The sequence below is a fragment of the Brassica napus genome, chromosome A2 (assembly GCF_020379485.1).
Source record: "Brassica napus cultivar Da-Ae chromosome A2, Da-Ae, whole genome shotgun sequence".
NCBI classification, from domain to species: Eukaryota; Viridiplantae; Streptophyta; class Magnoliopsida; order Brassicales; family Brassicaceae; genus Brassica; species Brassica napus.
Genome location: NC_063435.1, coordinates 9,345,594 through 9,371,421, shown reverse-complemented (window position 1 = coordinate 9,371,421; position 25,828 = coordinate 9,345,594). Strand labels below are relative to the sequence as shown.

Below are 25,828 nucleotides of genomic sequence, written 5' to 3'. Positions count from 1 at the left end.
CGTGGCTCTTTCACCAGATATGTCTTTTTTGTGTTGATTGTCTTTTGGAGGGATTTTAGAAAAATTACCTTATAAGCCATTGTAAATAAATTTATAAACGCTTATAAATCACTTTGAGTTTCTTACACTCATTCTGCCTAGCATTCCTCACAAGACTTCTCAAGTTCAAACATTTATGTGTTTTGTATAGACATATATAATCAACTCTTGTTTAAAAACTTCTTAATAAAAACTTATAAATCGTCGAGTTGTACTTTTAACAATAGACTTATAAATAGCTTATATGTTCTTGTAATTAGTTTAATACACCCTTTTAAATAGTTTTATAAACCTGTATAAATAGTTATATACTTTTGTAAAGAGATGATGATACGTGGCAGATTGTGAGGCACATGAGGACAGCAAGCAAGACTCCACCGCTTCAGAAATTTTACATAATTTTATAAATTATTTTATAATCCTTTATAATGGTGTATAAACTTTATAAATTATTTTTATAAACCCTTATAAATTATTTACATACTCTTATAAACCCTTATATGTTATTATACAAACCATTATAAATTGTTTTATAAGGCTTTCATAAAGTTTTTATAAACCCTTATTAATAGTATACATACCTCTTATAAATTATTTATAAACTTTCATAACTTTATTATAAACATTTATAAATGATTTATAGATCTTATAACTTGTTTTATATGTCTTTATTAATGGTTTATATACTCTTACAAATAATTTTACATATCCTTATAAGGCTTTGTAAAGAGATGATGATACGTGACAGATTCTAAGGCACATGTGGACAGCAAGCACGGCTCCACCGCTTCAGAAATTTTACATATCCTTATAAATTGTTTTATTATAATCCTTTATAATGGTGTATAAACTTTATAAATTATTTTTATAAACCCGTATACATTATTATACAAACCATTATAAATTATTTTATAAGGCTTTCTAAATGGTTTATTTTGTACAATTCGGTTTGTTGTCGAATCCTAATTCCTGATTTTGGGTTAATTTAATAATAATGTATTAAAAAACTAAGCATATATACAAAAATAAACACAACAAATATAGCTCATTAACAGAAGCAAAATATATAACGGCTTTCTAGTTTATCGTTGACTAGGAGAATTATTTATGTATTACATATTATAGAACAAAAGCATATAAAAATAGTTTGTGATAGGAAAAAAAAGGTCCAAGCACGATAAATTTTTTTTTTAGGGTCGATTCAACACTGTTACGGATTCTAGGACAAAAAAAAAATTATTCTCTAAAATTTATATGCAGATAATGTTTAAAATATTTTTAAAATTTAATCAGTAATATGTTGTATATTTTATAATAAAAATAAAACTATATATATATATATCAAATAATTTTAGATCTTTTTTAATTTTATTTATTATATTTATCTTTTTATATATAAAAATATAAATTTACAAAAAGTTGGATTTTTTAGTTATTATTATATGAGGGATACAGATTTAAGCCTGAGCAGTCGCCGCTTGGCCCTCTTAGCGAGCCGGCTCTGCGTCTTCTTGATGAAGTGATCAAATTAAAGAACTGAGACAATACTGTTTTATCTCCTTTTTTGAAAAAAACGGCCGTGTTGTTCAAAAAAACGGCCGTAGCGGCAGAGAGGAAAGTCACGAGGGTGGAGGAAGAGATTGGCAACGCATGAATTTACACGTGATGAAGGCCCTAATGTACCACGCATTAAGGCCCACTTTCTTCACGCCGACGGGGCCCACCTATTCTTCTTTCTTCCTTAATTACAAATCCCTTTTCCGAATCTGTCAGACACAATAATCTCTGATTTTAACGGCCGTATAAATGAGAAAGAGAGAGGGTGATCACCACATACGTCCGAATAATAAATCTTTTTAACATGAAATATACATATATATATGAGAACAAATACCATGAAAATAGTAGTTATAACACACTATAAAAAGATCAAACATCCAAAGGATATAAAGAAGACTGTCAATAAAACTCCGAACTTTCAAATTAAAACCAACAAACCTTAAACTTATGATTGAGCAAAAAAATCTCAATTTTTAAATGTTGGTTATTTTAACTCTCATTTTTTTTTGTTGACCGGACCATTTTAAGAACTCAAAAACTCAACTATTAAACCGTAAACGTCTCTTAACTCGTTAAACAACGTCGTTTTAAATACTACTTAAAAATTCTTCTCTGACACCAATACCATTATTCTCAATCTCATTATCATTCTCATTAGATTTACTATTATCTTCATTATCACCTTCTTCACGTACTTGATTTTGTTGTTCAATCGTAGATTCCCTAACACTTTCCACTTAAGATCTCACAACGACGAATCCGAAGTAACCCTATCGTCTTAGCCATCCTTTGCATTATCAATAGCTCTGAGTTTTGGAGATTAGAAGATTGAGATATTAGAGAATTAAAAAAATTAGGTTTCATGAAATAGGAGATGATTTAAATGTTTTCGGAGATAAAACGACATTATTTCATTAATGTTTAATCAGTTTTTAAAACGATGTCGTTTAGCAAGTTAACAAATGTTTACGGGTTGACTTTCCAAGTTTCTAAAATAGGTCAATCAACAAAAAATGAGAGTTAAAATAACCAATATTTGAAAGTGAGAGTATTTTTAGTTCAAACATGTGTTCAAGGCTTTTTTGCCTTTAATTTGAAAGTTCAAGATTTTTATGGATGTTTTCTCGATAAAAAAAAAAGATTTATACACATATTATGCTATGTACATGTAGTTTATACGAAATTTGAATGGCATATATATGTTACGTTGCAATTTTGTTACCTTGAGTATATTTCTTTTGTTTCAATTTAAATGTCACTTTATATATAAATATTAAGTAAATATTTAATTTTGTTTTTATAAGAATATTTTTATTTATACAACCAATTATATTTCAACCAATAGAAAATAAACTGCGAATTTTTGTCTTTGAGTGGCATGTCCTTCACGCGCGTCTTTCACCTTTCTCCTTTCTCTTTCATTTTCCTCGATTGAAAGGAGCTTCCCGGCTCCGTCGCCTTCGTCGTCCGATTAAGACTCCCTCCCCCCCTCTTCGGCACTCGCGCTTCATTGACATAAGGTTTTAAGTCTGGTTGTCGCTGAAGCTGTTAGATCTTTGTGAATCTCAAATCAGCTTCAGAGTTTTGGTGGTTCTTTAGACGACGGCTCGCTTTCTCTATTAGAGGACGGTGGAGAGGTAGCTAGACTCCACAAGTCAGTCTTTGGTGCTCCGGTGGTTCGCACCACAGTTGTAGAGGGTCTTTATCCGCGATTGATCTTGCTACGGAGATATAGGTTCTATTAGCTTGCTCTCCTTCAATGCAGATGACTCTCTTGACCGGCGGAATCGGGAGTTAGTGGCTTAGTGCATATAGATTTAGGTCTTGTGAAGGTCCGATGACGGAGCTTGTTGATGGAGTCTAGGGTTTGAGTCGTTTTAATTAGGAAGTTGGCCGGCCCACAAGGCTCCTTCGACGGTGGATATCGCTGAGATGGTTAACCATTGTCGGAACTGCAGACCGGAATCGTACACTCCGGTCTATGTGAAGCAGTGGAGACATCGGATAGGCTCTCTCCGCCTGTGTGTCGTCGGAGTATGAAGCTTACGTTTCGGTAGCTTTCTTTTCTTTGCTTAACCCCTCTCCTTCAATATATCATTCATGTTGTTTTGATTGCTTAATCTTTGTACTTAGATCTACATCGCTTTTACCATACACTTGATTTTTATAACTTTAAAGATCTCATTTTTATGGGTTGGATTTAATGATACATAATTATTAAATAAATAAACTGCATAATATAAATGGCATATAATATTAATAAATTTTACATTAAAATTTTAAAATAGAATTTATTTTATGACAAAAAAAAAATTTACAACGGAATTTAATATGAAACATATGGAATATTTATTAATTTATATATATTCAGTTAATATGTAGAAATATTTGGTGTTTGAATCACGTTTAGGTAGGAAATAAATTCGAGATTTTTTGGTTTATAATATTAATTATTATTTTTAATAATATGGTAGTCGTTTTATTAGTTTATAAAAGAAATTGAAATGGAAGCAACCGAAATCGAGATCTTGAATTTAGATTTGTCTTAGTTTTTATTGGAAAAAAAAAGATTTGTCTTAGATCTTAGGGAAAATTGGAAAATGTGACATTTTCAATTTTTATTTGTTCCAATAGTACTTTGAAATTTTTGATTATTTTGGACACGTTTTTCCTTTTTGTGATGAAAAAAATAGTAAACCAAAAATGTTCAAATATATAAAATATGAAATCCATTAGAAACATAAATATGACTATTTATATGGTTGAAATTCTTTAAAAAAAATAGTAGAATCATATTTTATTTTATTTTCTATCTAGAGATAAAATATTATTCTGACTATCTGCTTTGTCTACAAATCGGATACTAAGTATTATACATAGTTCTATTATGGGTATATAACGCAAACAAAACTTTTTTGTATATTATACTAGGAAAGGCCCGCCCTACGGGCGGGATATACTTTACTTATGTGTAGATATTGTAAAACTTCATCAGTGTTGCTATTATGAAAATAGTTTTGTATCCTTCAGATGTAGTGTGCCTTAATGTGCCTCGCTAAATATTTTAAAATTAAATTGTAGTATTTATTGAACAATGTTAAAAAAAAAATATCGTGAAAGGATTTAAGTTGAAACTCCTGTACATTTGTTGGTTTGGCACTGCCTTATTGATCTTTTTATTCTTTTCTATTTTCTTCTTTTTAATAAGTTTTATCGACATGACTCTCGAAAAGTTTTATCAACACAAACTCTATGTATTGTGTTACTTCTTAAAATTATATAAATTTCTTGTGTTTTCAATATTTAGTCCGTTTTAATTATGATAGTAAGTGAAATATTTTTTTAACACAAATCATAGTTTTTTTTACTCTTATACATTTATTTTTTAAGGAATTTACTTTCACTTTTTGTTATACTTATTTTCGTAAATTTTATATAGATAATGTAAAAAAAAAAAAAGTTGATTCAATGTAATAAAGTAAGTATCTTAATCAGATAATAGACATAAAATTATAATTGTTTGTTGAGATTTAAATATATTTTTTTATGTTTGATAATATTTATGATCAAATATTCCTAGTATAAAATAAAACAAATGGAAAGATAATTTTTTTGTTATAATTTAGATTGAAGAATTTTTAAGATTACACATCAAAAAACTTTTTTTGCTTTTTACAGATCAAAGTGGTTTATATCAAAAACGTCATGACGTTTCAAAAAAAAAAAAAAAAATCAAAAGCGTCATGCCACCAATCTGTACCATCAACAGTTTCCACCTATCGTCATCATCACCTGAGGTAGAATGTCTTACAGTCCTGATTTACACACGCGAGATACATTTGAAGAACCTTTGCTGATGCACAAATTACTGCTTTTGAGCTGAAAGGAGCATCTTTTAATTCTTTCCACTGTGTTACATATATTGCAGAAAAGAACGAAGCTACAAAGGACATAATCTTACTGTATTTTCAACAAATGAAGATATTAATAACTATTTTAATCAGAGAAATGGAAGTTTCTACATATCGATCAAGTGTAGACACATCAAAACTTGGCTTGACTCTGGGAAAATCCTAATGTTTTCTTGTTAGAATCGGGATAGAAGGATTTTTAGAGATTACAGGGCCAAGTTGGGTATATCAAACGCATCATGCCATTCTTTGAGTACAATCACCACCTGCCAACTATCATCATCATAATCATCATCATCATCATTGACACTGACTTAACAAATCCATTTCCTATAGCTAAAGGTTTAAGATGTATATATATATATATATATTACTCACCATGATCAACATCCTTTATCTGCATTATCCTGCCCATTCATCTCCTTTCCCTGCAAAGGTCTTCAAACACGCCTTACAAATTCATGAGATTTCATTTATGTAGGATTAAATACCTGTAATTGTATAACCACCATGAGCTCAAAAGCAACTAAGATTATCATAAAAGCAAGAAATAACAATCTAATTAATACAGTTTCTGTTTTTTCATGATAAGAAAAGTGTTGACGTTTTCTATTACTAAGAAACTTTTTGACACAGAAATCAAAATTTTAAAGCCAAAAGAGTGTCAAACTTCAATTAGAATCAGAAAAAGCTAGATAGAAGAGTTGATCATGGCAGAACACTAAGAATCTTGTAGCTCTCAAACCCACATTGATTTTAGTGAAATAGATTAAAGATCATCTTTATATATGTAACAACGTAACAACCCAGAACAGCGAGCTAGGTTCACTCCAGCCACATCAATGAAATTGCAGAGTCGAAGTAAGGTGAGCTCAAAAGTTACGATCTTGACTATCTGATACAAAAATCAAACAAAAGACACCGGATTTGAAGCCATTTACTAAACATACATGTAAGAATTTTTTGAGTTTAATTTCGGTTCCATTTGCTCTTTTGGTACCTTTTCTCGTTGTTGTTTCTGCAAATCTGTAGATGCGCAAAGCTTCATCACGCTAAATTGTTCTTGCAATTTCCTCTGCCTTTCCTATTCCTCATCAAACTTGTATGGTTTCTCAGAGAAGGTGGCCGAAGTAGAAATCGAACGGACATGAATTGTCTTGTAAAATAAAGATTTTAATGAAGAATTTTCAGAGGCTATTTAGAATTGTGAGGAATGATGGTCAAGGATGACGCCTCACCTTTTTATAGCTTGAGATCGAACGCTTTGTGAAAAGGGAAAACACATTGAATGCAGATTTTTAGGAAGAAGATGAAACAACGCTCTCTCGTACGGCGGAGATGAAGAACGTGATCAGACCTAAATCAAAAACGTTGCGTTTAACTACATGTTGATTTATTCAGTGTTGGTCACATACCCGTACAAAAATCCAGGCCCAAATCCATTACACTCTCAGTTAAATGAAACGCAGCACTTTGATATACGGGACACGTGTCAGACTCATGTTGCACGAATTAGTGACGTGTCCGCCTATGTGGACAGTTCAGGAGAGATTCAAACTCTTCTTTATATATAAAGATCTTAGCTACAATTCGTTAGTTTATATTCCAGTAAGATGTCTTTAATCTAAATGAAGCTTTATTACAATTTATAACCAAGACTTTATAAATTATTTTTTCTTGTTTATGTGTCATAATATGTTATACCTTTTACTTTATGTTACGAAAAGTGTTATACACAATGTAGGATATATATTATAGACAAATCACGAAAATATTGAAACTTTTATATTTTGGTTAATATCTTTCTTAAATCTACACTAAATCTACCATAGTATATTTTCTTCCACAATTTTTCTTTCTACGATTTTCCACATCCCATTATCTTAAATCAGTTACAAAATATGAAGATTAATTAGAGTAATTGAAATATATAATGGTGTTAAAATAAATATAAATCCTAGTTACCTAAATAATTCTCTATAAATTTTATGAAACAAATCGAGTTGAGAACGTCTTTTTTTTTCAGTTTCGTCTAGTTTTTAATGGAAAAATTATTTGAGGAACGGATCAGACCGTCTTACCTCGAGAACTACATTGAGCTTTCCCATAAATCCGTTTCTTGTCTATTCTGTTTGTTTTGTTTATTTCAGTTGTAGGTTATTAATTTGTGTAAAGGTGAATTCAGTTAGGCAGAAAATTAAAATATAACATTACAATATACTAGTATTAAATTATTGAAATACCACCGAATATTTCTAAACTTTTAAAGAGTTTTCTGATGTTTTTTTTTTTTTTTGTAACACTGAGTTTTCTGGTGTTTATATTATTAGATACTACCAAGATCCCGAATTTAAGATTATGGAGTCACAGGTACTTGTAAATTAATTTTAATAAAAAAACTTGATAATTTATGGATCATATGATTATGTATAATAAGTAGCTGCTTTTAAAAGTTTAGTTATCAAGGTAAATTTCCCAGATTCGGACTATACTATAGTAGAAATCAAATAATTAGCTGGGTTTATTTTTGCTGAACTTGATATTTTAGTTCTCTTATTATTATTCGGTCTATAAATGTTTTTCATTTATTTTTAAAATCTTATAATTAAGCTCATCATTCATAGTATATTTGAAAAAGAAGCCAGGTGTTTTTTTTTTGATCAAAAAGAAGCCAAGTGTTATTATATTTCGTAACTAACTCGTGAATGTTTTAAGCACAAAAAAGAAAAAATCTAACTCCTGAATGCATCTGAAATACAAATTTGAATCTCGTGAATAGTTCACATCAATACAGTATGAATTAATTAATTTGTATAATGAAACAAACTAATGTGATGGCACTAGTCGACAGTGTAAAACTCTTGAATCGAGACGCTGTACATCGATCTTGGAATCTCTCTAATCCATTTTTGTATTTTAATAATTTCGCGTACCTCCTTAATACTGTTGTCTGAAGTCCAAAGTCCAAACTCCATCTCCAGACAAACTTTGCATCTCGTTGTATTTTATGTAATAAACATTTGTTTTCTCGTGACAGCAGTACTGTAAACTAGGTTAGTATAAGATCCTTTTTATAGGTTGGCGATACATCTGTGATTTCATTTAAATTTGTAAAACTACACTAGTTCGTAAACTATATGCTATTACGCATTCATCTGTTCTTTATGTAAATCTACATTTAGCCAGTCGGCGTTTTTTTTTTCTTAAAACATTCACGAGTTAGTTACGAAATATAACTGATGTCATTTTCTTTCTACCAGTACTTTATGATATAAAATGAGACTTGAATCGAGAAAAGAAAAATAAATCGAGAGAGCTTAGTTAACGTGGAAATTGAGCTGACAGACGTAATTAGTTTGGTAAGCGAGAATCACGCTTTCAATTTAGAGACCGAGATGCGAGATGTATGGAGCCACGTTGAAACAAATCACCTCTTGATTTTCTTTGATATATCAATTCAAACTCTTCGAGTTTACTGCTTTACTGGACATCATAATAATTCTCAAATAACGCAATAACAAGATACCACGGGAACATGAATTTGAAGATATTATATAAAGCTTAAAAGTTAAAATTAAAACTACGAGGTTGATTGGAAATAGCTCAAGAAGTTATATATAGCTAATATTATTTGTGTAAAGTTTAATTATGACCTCTACTTAAAAATGAATTTACAGTCAAAAGTATATTAAAAAATTATTGGCTTTTCAAATGATTATTTTTGAAAAAAATTTCTCCGTTTTTTTTTAATATATTTTCTGTTTGTTTTTTAAAAAATTATTTGAGTATATGTTTTGCAGTTTTCAGCCATATTAGAAAATTTTAAATATTGATTATAAATATATTTTGGGATTAACTATATCTCATAAATTTTACTCAATCGAAATTAGAAAAAAAAATAATTTCTTTGAAATTTAAAATTTACTATTATCACCTAATAAAAATATATTGAAAAAGTAAAAAAATGTATCTTTTTAACAATTTATTTTCTGAAACATAGATCCTTTTGAAATGGAATTATAAGATGATAAATTTAAGGTCATAAAAAATTATAGCATAAATTATGAACACAAAAAACAAACTAAAGTATACATTAGGCCTGGGCATTCGGGTCGTCGAGTCGGATTCGGGTCGGATCCTTTCGGGTTCGGGTCCTTTTGGGTCCGGATCCTTTCGGATCCGGGTCTTTCGTGTTGTGCCGGATCCGGATCGGGTCGGGTCTTAGATAGTTAGACCCATTCGGGTAATTAGAATTTATCGGTTGGGATTCGGTTCGGTTTCGGATCGGGTTCGATCTAAAAAAGACCTAAAAATATAAAAAAAATATCTGAAAATATTTATATATCCGAAAATATTCAAAATTTTATTCAAAATTTGTGTTTTTATTATATTAAAATGTATATATATACTAAACTATGCGAAATACAACAACAATTCGTTGTCTCCTAGTGGTTGACCCCCATATTCTCTAGACAAATAACCCGTCTTTGATTCTCCCTTGATGCATTTTATTTAATTTACATTATTAATTCGGGTACCCATCGGGTTTCGGATTCGGGTCGGGTCGGGTCCAAGATCCGCGGATCCTCTACAACAAGACCCGATAGGGTAATTTGATCGGGTCGGTTCCTACCCGAACCGGGTTTTTTCGGATCGGTTTCGGGTCGGGTCTTCGGGTCCGGATAAAATGCCCAGGCCTAGTATACATTTCACAGAAAAAACACATATGTAATCTTATATATTAATATACAATTTTAGTGTGACTTAATAGTTTAGTATAAAATAATATACCAAAAGAAATTGATACAATATTATTTTATAAATAAATTCAGAGTTTTAAAACTACGAAAATTTATTAATTTATAGAATCATTAATTTTACAAAAAATTTCATTTTTAGATTGATGTCTAAAAAATATTTTTTACTTTTAAAAGAATATAATTTGATTTCAAGATATTATATACTAATTAAATTTAATAGATTTGTATTTTGTCTCTTATAATAAAATTGTAAGTATTTAAATTACATATCTTAGAATATAAATGTATTTTTAAATGTATTCCGGTAAAATAGCATCAAAATATAGAAATCGAAATAAAAATTATAGATGATTTTTAAAAAATGAAACAAACAGTACAATTTTTTATAATGTTTATATAAGCCTTATACAAATTTTATATGTAACAACTATTAATTTATGATTTCAACGAGACTGTGCATTTACCTGGTTTTTTTATAATTTTATAATTTTATTATCTATTGAATTATTGAATTATATCATATTTTCAATTGATTAATTTTAACATCAAAATTTTTAGTTAATTTATCATGTTTATTAATTTACTGAATATTAATTTATAGAGCTTCTATTATATTACATAATGCTTTTTGTATGTACAAAACGTCAATGAAATTTAAAGTTTTATCCTACATTTACCCATTTGATTACAAGTAATCGATGAAAGAAAATAAATGATAAAAATGTTGTCTAACTCAATTCAAATTGCATTAAGAACCTCAACAAAACTAGATAAAATTTTACAGATAATCTTTTTTGAATAGAAACTTACATTTTCATTCATCTACTAGTCAACAACTATTTTTCGTGGTTTTACCGTGATTTATGAATGCCATCTTTAAAAACAATTGTATCTCATTATTAGATATGATATCAGAATATCAAAGTATGTTTTCAATTAAAATAGTAAACACTTTAGTATATTGAATCATTTATAAATTCTAATAGTATTTTAAGTGTAACAGAAGATAACAAAATCTAACAAATTGTTGTAGTATCCAAACATCTAAATCTCTCACTAATCTTACTATCTCCATTATTAAAGACAGATTTTTCACATATATTTAAACTTTATTAATTTATTATCATAAATGTATTTTTAATGAATATTGATTTTAAAAAATGTTCAATTAATAGTAATTCAATTTTTTTGAGGATCTACTAAAAATGACTCCAAAATTTATTATAAATATAGAAAGTAAACTTTATATTCAATCAAATGCAAAAAGTTTATTAAAATTATCATTTATGACTAAACAAAAAACAGAAAATTATTTTACTATTACACTATATTACATTATTGTTTAAATGATATCTTATCTATAAAAATTTGTTTATAAATCTCTTTATGAAATATTATTCAATTAATTATTAATTACATAAATGCAGTACTTTCTATAAAAGGAAATAAAATATATTTTTTTTAAAGGCTCACAAAAGTTGGTTTTTGGTTTTTCTTCATAAATTTGTTAAAATTTTGTAAAACAAGTTTCCTTAAAACTTAGAGAATCCAGTTGTTTAAAATCTTGATTGGTAAATCAAATATTCCCTCTGTTTTTAAAAGATGGGATTTTTGCAAAATTGACCTACAACTTAAAGTCAAACACAAAACTAACCTCCCTTTTTTTTGAAAATTGGTTTTGCCCTATTCACCCCACAAGTTCAAATAATTTACGAAAATGCCATCAATTTTTTTTTTTTTTTTTTTTCGAAAATGACATTTTTACTCTCTCACCCTCATCATCTTCAAGTAATTACAAGATTGCCATTGTCATCAATACCACAACCACCATGAACAACCAATTTGAAGCTCTTAATGCTCCCAAAATCGATTTACCCTTCTTCTTTTTCCATTCTTGTGAACTAAACACAACATATCTCTCACTTTCTCTCAACAATGAGCTAAAAAAACCCAAGATTTTGATTCTAAAATTTTTATGGTTCATAGAGTCATAGAAGCTAACGATTATGGGTGGGTGACTTTCGTTTGTGATTCTGTGGGCTTGGAGAAGCCTTATGTATGCTAAGGAACTTATCTCACCAATTTAAGGTATGACATCGAGTTTTTTTCCAGATCTGTTCGTCAGACGACTTACTTGGGAAGTCGTCTGGCTGTAGACGACTTACCTTTCAGTCGTCTGGCTGTAGACGACTTACCTGGAAGTCGTCTGGTCAACGCAGAGGTTATTTTTGCAATTGACTTTGAAATCTGTAACCTGAGACGACTGAAAGTTAAGTCGTCTACTATTGTTTGGTTTCAAAAAAAATTCCAAAGAACCTAGACGACTTACATTTCAGTCGTCATAGGTTAGTTTTGCATTTGACTGGATAATTTCAGAAGTTTGACTTCCCCAGACGACTTACATTTCAGTCGTCTGGCAAAATTAAAATAATAATATTTTTTAAAAGTAGACGACTTAAAGTTAAGTCGTCATAGGTTAGTTTTGCAATTGAAAAAAAAAAACTTCAAGATTTAATTATACACAGACGACTTATAATTCAGTCGTCCACCAGACGACTTAATTGTAAGTCGTCCAGGACTTTTTTCCGAGATTCTGGTCAAACCTCGTAAATCCTGGACGACTTACATTTCAGTCGTCTCGTGGACGACTGAATTATAAGTCGTCTGTATATAATTAAATCTTGAAGTTTTTTTTTTCAATTGCAAAACTAACCTATGACGACTTAACTTTAAGTCGTCTACTTTTAAAAAAATATTATTATTTTAATTTTCACTAGACGACTGAAATGTAAGTCGTCCAAAAAGTCAAACTTCTGAAATAATCCAGTCAAATGCAAAACTAACCTCTGACGACTGAAATGTAAGTCGTCTAGCTTTTTTGGAGTTTTTTTTTAACCAAACAATAGTAGACGACTTAACTTTCAGTCGTCCGAAATAACAGATTTCAAAGTCAATTGCAAAAATAACCTCTGCGTTGACCAGACGACATATAGTTTAGTCGTCTAGACAACTTAGATTGAAGTCGTCCGCGTCTTCTCCACTAGTTTTTAAGTCTTCTACATTAGTTTTTGAATAACTTGTATTTTTAAGAGTGATAAGTAACTTCAAGATATGTAAAACTCATATTTACAAAATATGTTCTCTTCCTTAGTTTTACTAAATTTGACTAAGTTTTTCAATGCAAACTTATAAAAAATATGATATGCTTTGACTAGTTACTATTGTTTGTTTCCATCTCTTACCAACATTCTTGTTTATTATGATGAGAAAAAGGCCATTGGAGTTTATTATTGCATATGAGAGATCCAAAGATAAGAAAAAGGCTACTGAAGTCTATTATTTCATTGATTTGTAAATGTGTAAACACATTGTTAGCACATTTAATACATCTTGGAAAACATTATTACTGATTTTACAAAAAATTCACAACTAAAAGAGTATACATGCAATTCACAAAACAGACCACAAACAAAACTATTATAGATCATTCATCTACAAAGACAAGCTTGGATTCCACTTGAGTAGACAAGACCAGACAACTTTTAAGAAGTCCAGACGACTTCTAAGAAGTCCAGACGACTTCCAGGAAGTTCAGACGACTTTGCCAGAAGACTTTTAGGAAGTTCAGACGACTTCCAGACGACTTTACAGGAAGTCCAGACGACTTTTAGAAAGTCCAGACGACTTCCAGACGACTTCCAGACGACTTCCAGACGACTAACAAGTAAGTCGTCCCAGAAGTCTTCCAGATCTGAAAAACCTGCATTTTAAATCCAGATCTGAAAAACCTGCATATTCAAAAACGTTCAAATGGCTTAAAAACAGAAAAAATGAATGGAAGATTAGATAAATCTACCTTTACAGAACACACAAAAATACATATCAAAAATAATTGATCTACCTTTAAATTAGTGGAAGATGAGTACCATCTAATTAAAAACCTGCAAACAAAAAATAGATTAGTAACAAAGACATGAGACAAAATTGAAAAATTCATATAAAGTTTGGTGTTTTCAAGTCAAAGAGATTAGAGTGGGTTTGGAGAGTTTTAGTTTGGGAAAAAAGTAAGAACTTTATACAACAAGAAGTTACCAAATGAAGAAAAATCAGACATAAGAACTTACCAAAACGCTCAGAAAAATCCAGACAACTTCCTAGAAGTCCAGACGACTTCCTAGAAGTCCAGACGACTTCCTGGAAGTCCAGACGACTTCCTGGAAGTCCAGACGACTTCCTGGAAGTCCAGACGACTTCCTGGAAGTCCAGACGACTTCGTGGAAGTCCAGACGACTTTGTCAGAAGACTTCCAAGAAGTCCAGACGACTTCCAGACGACTTCCAGACGACTAACAGGTAAGTCGTCCCAGAAGTCTTCCAGATCTGAAAAACCTGCACATCAAATCCAGATCTGAAAAACCTGCATATCCAAAAACGTTCAAATGACTTAAAAATAGAGAAAATGAGTGGAAGATTAGATAAATCTACATTTATAGAACACACAAAAATACATATCTAAAATTAATAGATCTACCTCTAAATTAGTGGAAGATGAGTACCACTTGATTAAAAACCTGCAAAAGAGATAGATTAGTAAGAAATACATGAGACAAAACTGAAAAATTTATATAAAGTTTGGTGTTTTCAAGTCAAAGAGATTAGAGAGAGGTTGGAGAGTTTTAGAATGATGAACATTACATTTTTGTTGCAGCCATTTGAGAGGAGGAGAGAGAATGTGTAAATTTTTCTTTATATAGGGAGACAAAAAATCCAATTAGATTAAATATTTTTGACTCAGACGACTTCCTGGACGACTTACATTTCAGTCGTCTGGTGAAGAAATTAAAACAGACGACTTACATGTAAGTCGTCCAGAAGAGTTTAATATTTTTAGCGGGAAATTAAATATTTTTAGCGGGAAACTAAAATAGAAGACTTTCCAGACGACTTACAAGTAAGTCGTCTGGACGACTGAAATATACGTCGTCCGGGTAAATTATTCAACAGACGACTGAAACTTTCCAGACGACTTACAAGTAAGTCGTCTGGACGACTGAAATATACGTCGTCCGGGTAAATTATTCAACAGACGACTGAAATATAAGTCGTCCACACCCTAAACATAACCCCTAAACTTAATTATCTAATTAAACACTTCATAAAACCAAATCAAACTTGAAAAGTGTTTACTATACACAGAAATAAACACATATAAGTGAAAACTAATTTTTGAAAAAAACATTTTAGTTTTCCAAAATCTAACCCTAACAATACATACAATACTACAACATATGTTTGCCAAACTCCTAAACCAAAGTATTTCATGATTCACTACTTCCACTCATCTATCTTCAAAACAAATCAATTTTATCATATCTTAATTTATATCAGTTAAAACTGTTTATAATTACTTGATTTTTATTTTTTAAGCATCAAAATATTTTTTTACAAGATTTATAAATTATTTTTAAAGTAAACTGGTACCAGACGACTTACACTTCAGTCGTCCAGACGACTTCCAACATCTCAGACGACTCAGACGATTTACTGGGGCTATATTCGTAAAAATGGCTTCTGTTTTTTTGTTTGGTCACAAGGGGCTGAGCTGTAATTTCACTAGGCTTTTAGGTTAGTTTTGCATTTGATTCAAGTTTGAGTATAGGTTTGGGATTAAAATCAAGTTGTGGGTTAGTTTTGGCAAAAACCCCTTAAAAGATCCATATTTTAGAGAAAAAAATTGTTTCAAAAAGATACATTATTCATATTTTCAATGAATAAATTAAATGTAAATTGTAAACTTTAAAAAACATAATTGTATTTATTAAAATTTTCTTGGTGAAAACTTGTGGGAAATAGTTTATACAAAAACTAAAAACTAAAGCAAAACCCACATAGGTTAACTAGAGAACAGCCTCAAAGTTAACTACTTAACTGGTTGCCCAAACTGATCAATGAATGGTTCTTTAAAAATCTTTAATCGATTTAGGCATATATACAGAGTCTACACACTGGATAATATCATAATAATAACAGTTTCTGAATTTATAAAATATAAACAAATGACAAAACTTTTTCCACTATTTATATATCTACTTTTAGTGTTTCACAAACTTATCAAGAGCTCTTTTATCCCTCCCTTCATTGCTTTTACTCTACAGTTTGCACTGTAGAGTCACACACTACAATGGATTCTCCAAAAACAGTTTTTTCATGTCTGTCCCTTCTCCTGGCTCTAATCCTCTGCTTCTCACCCACCCACTCCTCCAACACCATCGGCAAAGGCTACCGTTTGATCTCAATCGAAGAGTCTCCAGACGGTGGTTTCATCGGCTATCTCCAAGTCAAACAGAAGAACAAAATCTACGGCTCAGACATCACCACCCTCCGTCTCTACGTTAAGTAAGTTACACTATCCTCTACTTCGCACCCTACACTACCGCTTCGTTTTCTGACCGTCGGATTTCCACAGGCACGAGACAGATAATCGCCTCCGTGTCCACATCACAGACGCCAAGAAACAACGATGGGAGGTTCCGTACAACCTCCTCCCTCGGGACCAGCCCCCTCCGGTCGGAAAAGCCATCGGAAAATCAAGAAAGACTCCGATAACAGTCCAAGAGATCTCCGGCTCCGAGTTGACCTTCAGCTACACCACAGACCCATTCAGCTTCGCCGTGAAACGCAGATCCAACGGCCAAACACTCTTCAACACAAGCTCAAGCCCAAACTCAGGCTTTGGTGAGATGGTGTTCAAGGACCAGTACCTCGAGATCTCGACTTCGTTACCCAAAGATGCATCACTGTACGGTCTAGGCGAAAACTCGCAAGCCAACGGGATCAAGCTTGTTCCTAACGAGCCGTACACGCTCTACACGGAGGATGTCTCGGCGATTAATTTAAATACGGATTTGTACGGTTCGCATCCGGTTTATATGGATTTGAGGAACGTTGGAGGTAAACCGTATGCTCATGCGGTTCTGCTTCTGAACAGTAACGGTATGGATGTGTTCTATAGAGGAACGTCTTTGACTTACAAAGTTATTGGAGGAGTTTTTGATTTCTACTTCGTAGCTGGACCTTCGCCTCTTGATGTCGTTGATCAGTACACTTCCTTAATCGGACGGCCTGCTCCTATGCCGTACTGGTCTCTAGGTAAAGTCACATTTATTGCCTTGTTTAGTGATTCAGTTTAATATTGCCTGGTCCCTAGGTAAAGTCGCTTTAATATTTCAAACTAATAGATATTTTATAAGTTTCACATATATTAAAAATTAAATTAAATTTTAACTATAGATGTGTTATTTTAATAATTTTAAATTAGTAACAATTTAATAAACATAATTATTTTTAAAAATGCAATTTATCATTATTAATTAGTAAAAATTTATATAAAACTTCATATCCTTAGTTTTTTTAAAACATTTATCTTTAGAAAACTGTAGAGTATCTTTGTGGTAATTTAATAAAATTGGAAGATGATTTTGCTCTATAGGGTAGTTATTAATAATTATGTTTGTGGTCATGCTTAATGACGAGTAATGAGTAGGAGACATTTGAAGGTTTTTCTAAGGTTTGACTATTTAGGGCCTGTTTGTTTCTCCATTTGAATGAGTCATTTGGATGAAGATGAGAGTTTTGTTTGTTTAGACACTAAAAGTGCAACTCATTCAGATGGATCATCTCGATGACTTTTGGAAATTTATGCTTAATTTTAAAGTCCATTCAGCTGAACCAATTTGGATCATTTGAATGGAGATGGTTCATTCAAAATGGTATAATGTCTATTATGTCCCTAATGTAATTCACAAATTCCAAACCTAAACATAATATCATTTTTGTCACATACGAAAACTGACAAAACTACAAAAACACGTTTTTCCGCGAAAACCTAAAAACTATTTTTTCACGCCAAAACCCCAAAAACGCAATTTCCCGCCAAAATTGCAAAAACACGTTTTCCCGCCAAAACTGCAAAAAACGTATTTTTCCACCAAAACAAAAAACGAGTTTTCCCGTTAAAACCAAAAAATCTCGTTTTCCCGTTAAAACCGAAAAATCCCGTTTTCCCACCAAAACCGAAAAATCTCGTTTTCCGGCCAAAACTGCAAAAACGCGTTTTTCCGCCAAAAACGTGTTTCCCCGCCAAAACCGCAAAAACGCGTTTTCCTGCCAAAAACGTATTTTTCCGCCAAAACCGCAAAAACGTGTTTCCCCGCTAAAACCGCAAAAACGCGTTTTCCCGCCAAAACCACAAAAAACGCGTTTTCCCGCTAAAACCGCAAAAACGTGTTTCCCGCCAAAACCGCAAAAATGTATTTTTCCGCCAAAACCGCAGAACGCGTTTTCCCACCAATAACGAAAGATCTCGTTTTCTTGCCAAAACCGAAAAATTTCGTTTTCCCGCGAAAATCGCAAAAACATGTTTCCCTTCAAAACCGCAAAAAAAACGCGTTTTCCCGCCAAAAACGTCCTTTTCCGCCAAAACCGCAAAAAACGTGTTTTCTCGCCAAAACAAAAAAAATCTCGTTTTCCCGCGAGAACCGAAAAATTTTGTTTTTCCGCCATAACCGAAAAATGTGTTTTCTCGCTAAAACCAAAATCTTTTTTTTCCGCCCAAACCGCAAAAAGGAACGTTAATTTTGAAATAATTCTAATGTAAATATATTAAACTCAATAATTAAATGTAATATAGTTAAAATTAATATCAAACATATGATTAAACCAATACAAGGGTATTTTGGTGATTTGTTTACTAAACTCATTTGAATGGAAATGAAAATAAAAAAACAAACATAAAATCCATTTAGATGATTCATCTAGATGAGCCATGTGGATGAACAAACAAACAATCACAAAAATCTGAATGGATCATTTGAATAGATCATACAAATGAATCATTTGGATGGAGATGACAAATGGTGAAACAAACAGCCCCTTAGTCAAAAGAATGGTCACGCGAAAGTAGATTTGCGTATCATTTGCTACTGAGAAACTATTCATTAATGTTCTCTATTAAAAGAAGATCTGGCTTTTTAACTAAACTATGTGTTTTGTAAGTGACACATGTTGTAACAAAATTCATCGTAAAGAGGATCTGATCTTTCTCCGACACAACTTGTAGAAAGTTGACCATGTGGGTGTATAGGTGAAGGTCGCTTTCTAATTATGGTTTCCAATTTAAAAAGAACGTGAAGACGTGTTTCATTACTTTCCTCTTTTGTTGATTTTTTTCTTCCCTTATGGTGACTCGTGGTCCCAGTACGATCTTGATACTGGTCCACGGTTCTACTATTGAGTTGACAAAAAAAAAAAGAGAATCAAATCTTTGTTTTGGCCATGTGACAGATTCATAAACCATACTTTTTGATTAGATGGGTAGTTGTCTATACTAATCTTTGTTTGAATGAACGTTGTAGGATTTCACCAATGTAGATGGGGATACCGTAACTTATCAGTTATCGAAGACGTGGTCGACAGTTACCAAAAAGCAAAGATCCCTCTCGATGTGATTTGGAACGATGATGACCACATGGATGCCAAAAAAGACTTCACGTTGAGTCCCATCAGCTACCCTCGTGCCAAGCTACTGAACTTCTTAGACAAAATCCACAAGATGGGCATGAAGTATGTCGTCATCAACGACCCCGGTATTGGTGTCAACTCTAGCTACGGTGTGTACCAACGAGGTATGGCCAATGACGTGTTCATCAAGTATGAAGGAAAGCCTTTCTTGGCCCAAGTATGGCCCGGCGCGGTCCACTTTCCTGACTTCCTCAACCCCAAGACTGTTGCTTGGTGGGGCGAAGAAATCCGCCGCTTCCATGAGCTAGTCCCTATAGATGGTCTATGGATCGACATGAACGAGGTTTCGAACTTTTGCACTGGACTGTGCACGATCCCTAAAGGGAAGAAGTGTCCAACTGGGGAAGGACCTGGTTGGATCTGTTGCTTGGACTGCAAGAATATAACCAAGACGAGATGGGATGAACCTCCTTACAAGATCAACGCTACTGGAGTTCAAGCTCCCATCGGTTTCAAGACGATTGCAACGAGTGCTTTACATTACAACGGTGTAAGAGAGTATGACGCTCATAGTATCTACGGATTCTCCGAGACCGTTGCCACACACAAGGGTTTACTCTCTATCGAAGGGAAACGTCCTTTCATTTTGTCCCGGTCTACTTTTGTTGGTTCGGGTAAATACGCTGCTCACTGGACCGGAGATAACCAAGGAACGTGGCAGAGCTTGCAAGTGTCTATCTCAACGATGTTGAACTTCGGAATCTTCGGTGTTCCTATGGTTGGTGCAGACATTTGTGGGTTCTACCCTCAACCAACGGAGGAACTCTGTAACCGTTGGATCGAAGTGGGAGCGTTCTACCCGTTTTCGAGAGATCACGCTAACTACTACTCTCCACGACAAGAGCTTTACCAGTGGGACACAGTAGCTAACTCAGCTCGTAACGCTCTCGGTATGAGATACAAGATCCTCCCTTACCTCTACACGCTTAACTACGAAGCTCACATGACGGGTGCACCAATCGCAAGACCGCTCTTCTTCTCGTTCCCTGAGTACACCGAGTGCTACGCCTCGAGCAGACAGTTCTTGCTTGGAAGCAGCTTGATGATATCTCCGGTTCTCGAACAAGGCAAAACCGAAGTGGAAGCTCTGTTCCCGCCAGGTTCTTGGTACCACATGTTCGACATGACACAAGCCGTTGTGTCCAAGAGCGGGAAGCGCGTGACTCTCCCTGCTCCGTTGAACTTCGTGAACGTTCATCTTTACCAGAACACCATATTGCCTATGCAGCAAGGAGGGTTGATCTCGAAAGAAGCTAGAACGACGCCGTTTAACCTCGTCATTACGTTCCCTGCTGGAGCTTCTGAGGGATACGCGACGGGTAAGCTTTACCTAGACGAGGACGAGCTTCCGGAGATGAAGCTAGGAAACGGACAGTCCACGTACGTTGACTTCTACGCTTCGGTCGGAAACGGAACTGTGAAGATGTGGTCACAAGTGAAGGAAGGGAAGTTTGCGTTGAGCAAAGGATGGGTGATTGAGAAAGTTAGTGTTTTGGGACTTAGAGGAGGAGGACAAGCTTCTGAGGTTGAGATCAATGGAAGTCCGGTCGCGAACGAGGGGAAGAAGATTGAGGTGAGCTCGAAGGAGCATACGTATGTGGTTGGGTTGGAAGAGGAAGGAGAGAACAAGAGTGTGATGGTTGAAGTTAAGGGACTTGAGATTCTAGTGGGTAAGGACTTTAACATGTCCTGGAAAATGGGTATTAGTGGTGCAAATTAATTTGAATCAATGAGATTCTTAAAAAAAAGAAGAGATTAGAAGTTTGGTTTTCAGATTGTGTCTTGTCTTTTAAGATGTTTTATTCTGAATAAAATTGCAAGTGAAAGTATTAGTTCTCTTTGGTGTATTTCCTCGCATTTACTTTAGTTTTCGTGAATTCCCAAATATCTCATATGGCCATATAATATGCCAAATATCTCATAGGACCATATAGTATGTTTTTGTATTTGTTTTATCAAAGCACAAAATTGAGTTTTTCAAAAAAGTTTACTGGTGCGAGTGTTGTCACGAGGCAAGAGTTCGAGTACAGCCGACTGCATATGAGTTCTGATGATGATAATGATGGTAATGGATGACATGAAGCTATGTAAAATGTTCTATAAGTTTAAAAACACAAAATGTTTGTATTTTTGTTTGAAGGTTTCATACATGTTAGCAAAGTTTGAAAAGATATCGATATTAACCTAATAATCTTTGTGACCAAAAAGAAAAACCTAATACTCTTGAAAAGAGGCTTGAAAGATGGTCACCAAAAATTTATCTGTTAAACGATCAATAAGGCTTAATACTGTTCATAGAAAGTTAGGTCTGCATCTGCTGATTGCCGGATAACCTTAGCTACAACAATATTTTGGTATGCCCGCATTTGTATGCCATATAACTATCCGTTATTGTATATGGTAGCACCATTAAATGTACATGTATGTTGTGTCATCATTTTATGTGTCTACATGTTTTTGGTTAAAATGTATCCACATTTTAGTCTTGTACATAAACGATGATGCAATCGTCTGCAGAATACAAACCCCAAGACTATTCATCAGCATCTATGACATGTAACGATCAATGATTCGTCACTTTTGAATAAGGTTTTTATTTATTTTCCACTCGATGAAGATTTTTTATACCAACCATTGACCATATTTTGGTATAAATAAATAAATAATATCACGCCTATGTGAAATGTTCAACAGGTTTATAAACTTGTCCCCATCTTGATGGTCTTTTTCCTTGTCTTAATACACATGCTAAAATCTAATAAGTGAATACAACAGAATCTAACGAAGTTAGGCAATGATCTATGACTAAGGACTCTAATCCAAAAAGCCTAGTAGAAGAAAAGTATAGCCCACAAGATCCTTTATTCTAAACCTTACGATCTTATGATGCTACTCACACATCCAAAAACTTATACCATTCCATTTGACATGTCGTTGTGGTAATTAATTGCTAAACCTTAATCAACAACAACATATTTTTTTAAGTTTGTAACGAGTGAGTGTGCCGGGTCGTGGTGAGCGGTGGGAAAGAAAAGAACACATCAATAACTTATTTGTTAGTATTACTTTACACTCCCAACGGCTTTTGTAAATCTGTTTTCAACTTGTCGGCTTTACTTCACTTCGTTATTATTTCCACACACTATTTGGATTTCAGATACCATTGACAGATACAAGATCCATTTTTTATATTGTAACAATAAACTTTTAACAATATGTTTATTTCTCGTTAAGGTTTTTGACAATACGTTATATGTTTCACATCAGGGAAAAGAGATACGATAAATAATTTAATAAGATGACCTTGAGAACCGAGCAAAACACAGAGAGTTCGCGAGTCCATGGCACAAGACAAAAGGCACGTGACAATAGTGATACGTGGAAGGAGATGAGACAGGTTAGGTGATTGACAGTTTTATGGGCGGGAAAGTGAGACCCAAAGAGAGTTGCAGGCGGCTATATGGCGGGAAAAGAGAGCAGCGTGTGTGGGGGACAGTGCTTGGAGTCACGCGCTACCGTTTGCGTGGCCCACTTACCTTCCTACTTCTCCATGTTTCTTTGCTTTTTTTTTTTTTTTTTTTTTGTCAACCTCCTTAACTTTATTCTCAAAACCAAGTTATTACATAGTTTTGATTATTACATCTGGCTCTTTTTGCCAGTTTATCTACTAGACTTTAGCTGCTCCTAGGCATATAAGAGAAAGTAAATTCATTATCCCTTGCAGCTTCTACAATGTCCTGTATCATGGAGATGCTCTCCGTGTTACGGACTTTCCGGATTGTTGCTCTTGTGGTATACTGAGCCAACTCATCCACTATGGACTTACAGTCACTTAAGAAGTGAATCTTGTGGAAAGCCAGTGCTCTCATTTGAGTTACAGCCATTCGCAATGCTTCAGCCTCTGCTTCTCTCGGGGAATTCGTTGCTCGTATGGAAGTGGAGCCTTGAAGTAATTGATTGCCTTACATGCTATGTAAGACCAACCGATACCTGCCGCTTCCAAACTATTTTCTTCATGTTTCTTTGCTATTTTATTTTTTCTAATATTTAAATAAATAAGAAATTTTTATAAAAATATCTCAACTAAATTTTATTGAGCTTTTTAATACTCAAATTTTTTAGATATCTAGTTTAATACCCTAACTAATTATTTTATTTATTTTAATTCAAAATCAATCTTATAATTGGCAACAACGCCAAAACTTAATATGGATTAAGTTTACTCTAGGACAATTGCACTATTGCAAGCCCAATGTAATTGTAATGTAATGAGTATTAATATAATCTAATGATAATTCTAGCAAAAAAAATGCAAGTTCAATACTTAATCTAAGCAAATATAGTTTGAGTAATAAGTAATTAAGTATAAATAAATAAGTTTCAAACACAATAGTTCAGAGCTCAAGTAAATTAAGAACAAACACAAGTTTTCAATCAAGGGTAAAGCATGAATCTATGGGCAAAGACGTTGATTCATGATGAGATTCAATTTAGTTTAGTCATGTAAACAATTAATTATGTCCAATATGGAAGGATCTAACCTAAATATATTTCCATTAGACATCAATTTTCATTGGCCTAATATCATCAATATATTGATTGGATTGTAAAAGGCACAGCATCATCATCATTATATTTTTGTGTTCTAAAAATTGATTTAGGTGTATTAAGACGTTCGCTTAGTCAGCAAATCTGGTATGAACAAAACAATTTTGTAAACAACTTTTTACAGAATCGGTTTAAACGTCTGCATAAACATTAAGTTGCAACATTAAGAGATTGATTGTTTGTAGTTTCTTAAACAGTTTTTGGTTTTTGTTTTTGTAAAAACCCTTTTTTTACCAATCAAGATTTTGGGGAAATAGATTCCCTAAAATATAGGAAACCAGATTTTATAGTTAACTACCTATTTTCAAGTAAAAACCAAAAGCCACTATTTCTTGGTTTTTAACAGTAGTTTTGCTTTTTTTTTTTCATTCATGGGTTTTTATTTTTTATTTATTATTAATGTATTTGTATATTTATGTATTAATATAATAAAATTAATAAGTAATTCCAAATCACTAAAGTATTTGTATATTTTATACTAAGGAATAAAATTAACATAATTATTTATTTTTAGTTTCAAAAATAAACCAATCTACATATTCCTTATTGATAATATACAGATACTTAATTTTTATTTATTTATTGATTTCTTACTGTCACATTCATTAAAACCAATTTACTTATAAATCATATTTTTAAAAATAATTACATAAATAATAAATCAAATTTAGAAGAACAAAATATTTAGAGAATAATCAAATAATTAATATCTAAAAATAAAAATCAATATTGCCATCAAAATACTATTATCCAAAAAAGAAAATATTGCCAATGTATTATACATATTACAATTTTTATTTAATAATCTAGCTATTGCTTTGTATGTTTAAATTTTGAACTACATAAATTTTATGCATTTTACCATATTTTTAAAAAAATATAAATATTTTAATTCTGTTAATATAAAATCAATTATTCATTGTCTATAATTAAATACACTTTACATGTCCAGATATTTATATTTTTTTTGTTATTTTAAAAGTAAAAGCCAAAAACTAAAAACCAAAATCTAAAATCTAAAAACCAAAAACTAAAAACCAAAAACCAAAAACCAAAATCCAAAATCTAAAAAATAAGAAAACAATCATCACCTAATTCTCTAAAAGATGTATAACCACAGTCTGGTGACTTTTTGAACATTATTATTTTAAATTCCAAAATACAATTTATTTTCAAATGTGCATAAATGTCAGAAAAAATCACTAGTATAAATAGAATCATTAGACGTAACTCTTTATAAAGTAGCTCAATGTAGTGTAATAAGATTGCTAAATATAAATCTTTGTTATAAAATAAAAATATCGGTTATTAAAGCATAGATATAATAGATTTAATACTCTATAATAATATATATAATAATAATAATAATACT

At 32.3% G+C, this 25,828-nt stretch overlaps 1 protein-coding gene and 1 long non-coding RNA gene across 3 annotated transcripts; one reads left to right on the top strand and one right to left on the bottom strand.

Moving 5' to 3' along the window:
- Positions 1 to 5,471: 5,471 nt before the first annotated feature.
- On the bottom strand, positions 5,472 to 6,904 carry LOC125585837. Of its 2 annotated transcripts, XR_007322744.1 has the most exons (4): positions 6,749 to 6,904; positions 6,511 to 6,666; positions 5,889 to 6,405; positions 5,472 to 5,783 (listed from the first exon to the last, which is right to left on the bottom strand). It is a non-coding gene; the product is annotated as an uncharacterized LOC125585837 (long non-coding RNA). The 2 variants fall into 2 exon arrangements; XR_007322743.1 differs by having other exon boundaries at positions 6,511 to 6,875.
- A 9,322-nt stretch (positions 6,905 to 16,226) lies between these two features.
- On the top strand, positions 16,227 to 21,695 carry LOC106394132 (alpha-xylosidase 1). The gene is made up of 3 exons (XM_013834733.3): positions 16,227 to 16,665; positions 16,736 to 17,418; positions 19,683 to 21,695. Exons 1-3 carry the CDS (start codon positions 16,451 to 16,453, stop codon positions 21,566 to 21,568), a joined length of 2,784 nt encoding a protein of 927 aa, XP_013690187.2. The 5' UTR covers positions 16,227 to 16,450; the 3' UTR covers positions 21,569 to 21,695.
- The last annotated feature ends 4,133 nt before the right edge of the window (positions 21,696 to 25,828 follow it).

What these genes read in the sequence shown, in the direction of transcription:
- LOC106394132 (XM_013834733.3), top strand. Translation starts at nt 16,451, where the DNA reads ATGGATTCTCCAAAAACAGTTTTTTCATGTCTGTCCCTTCTCCTGGCT. An exon ending in ACCCTCCGTCTCTACGTTAA is followed by an intron (nt 16,666 to 16,735) that starts GTAAGTTACACT and finishes GGATTTCCACAG; the next exon opens with GCACGAGACAGATAATCGCC. An exon ending in TATGCCGTACTGGTCTCTAG is followed by an intron (nt 17,419 to 19,682) that starts GTAAAGTCACAT and finishes TGAACGTTGTAG; the next exon opens with GATTTCACCAATGTAGATGG.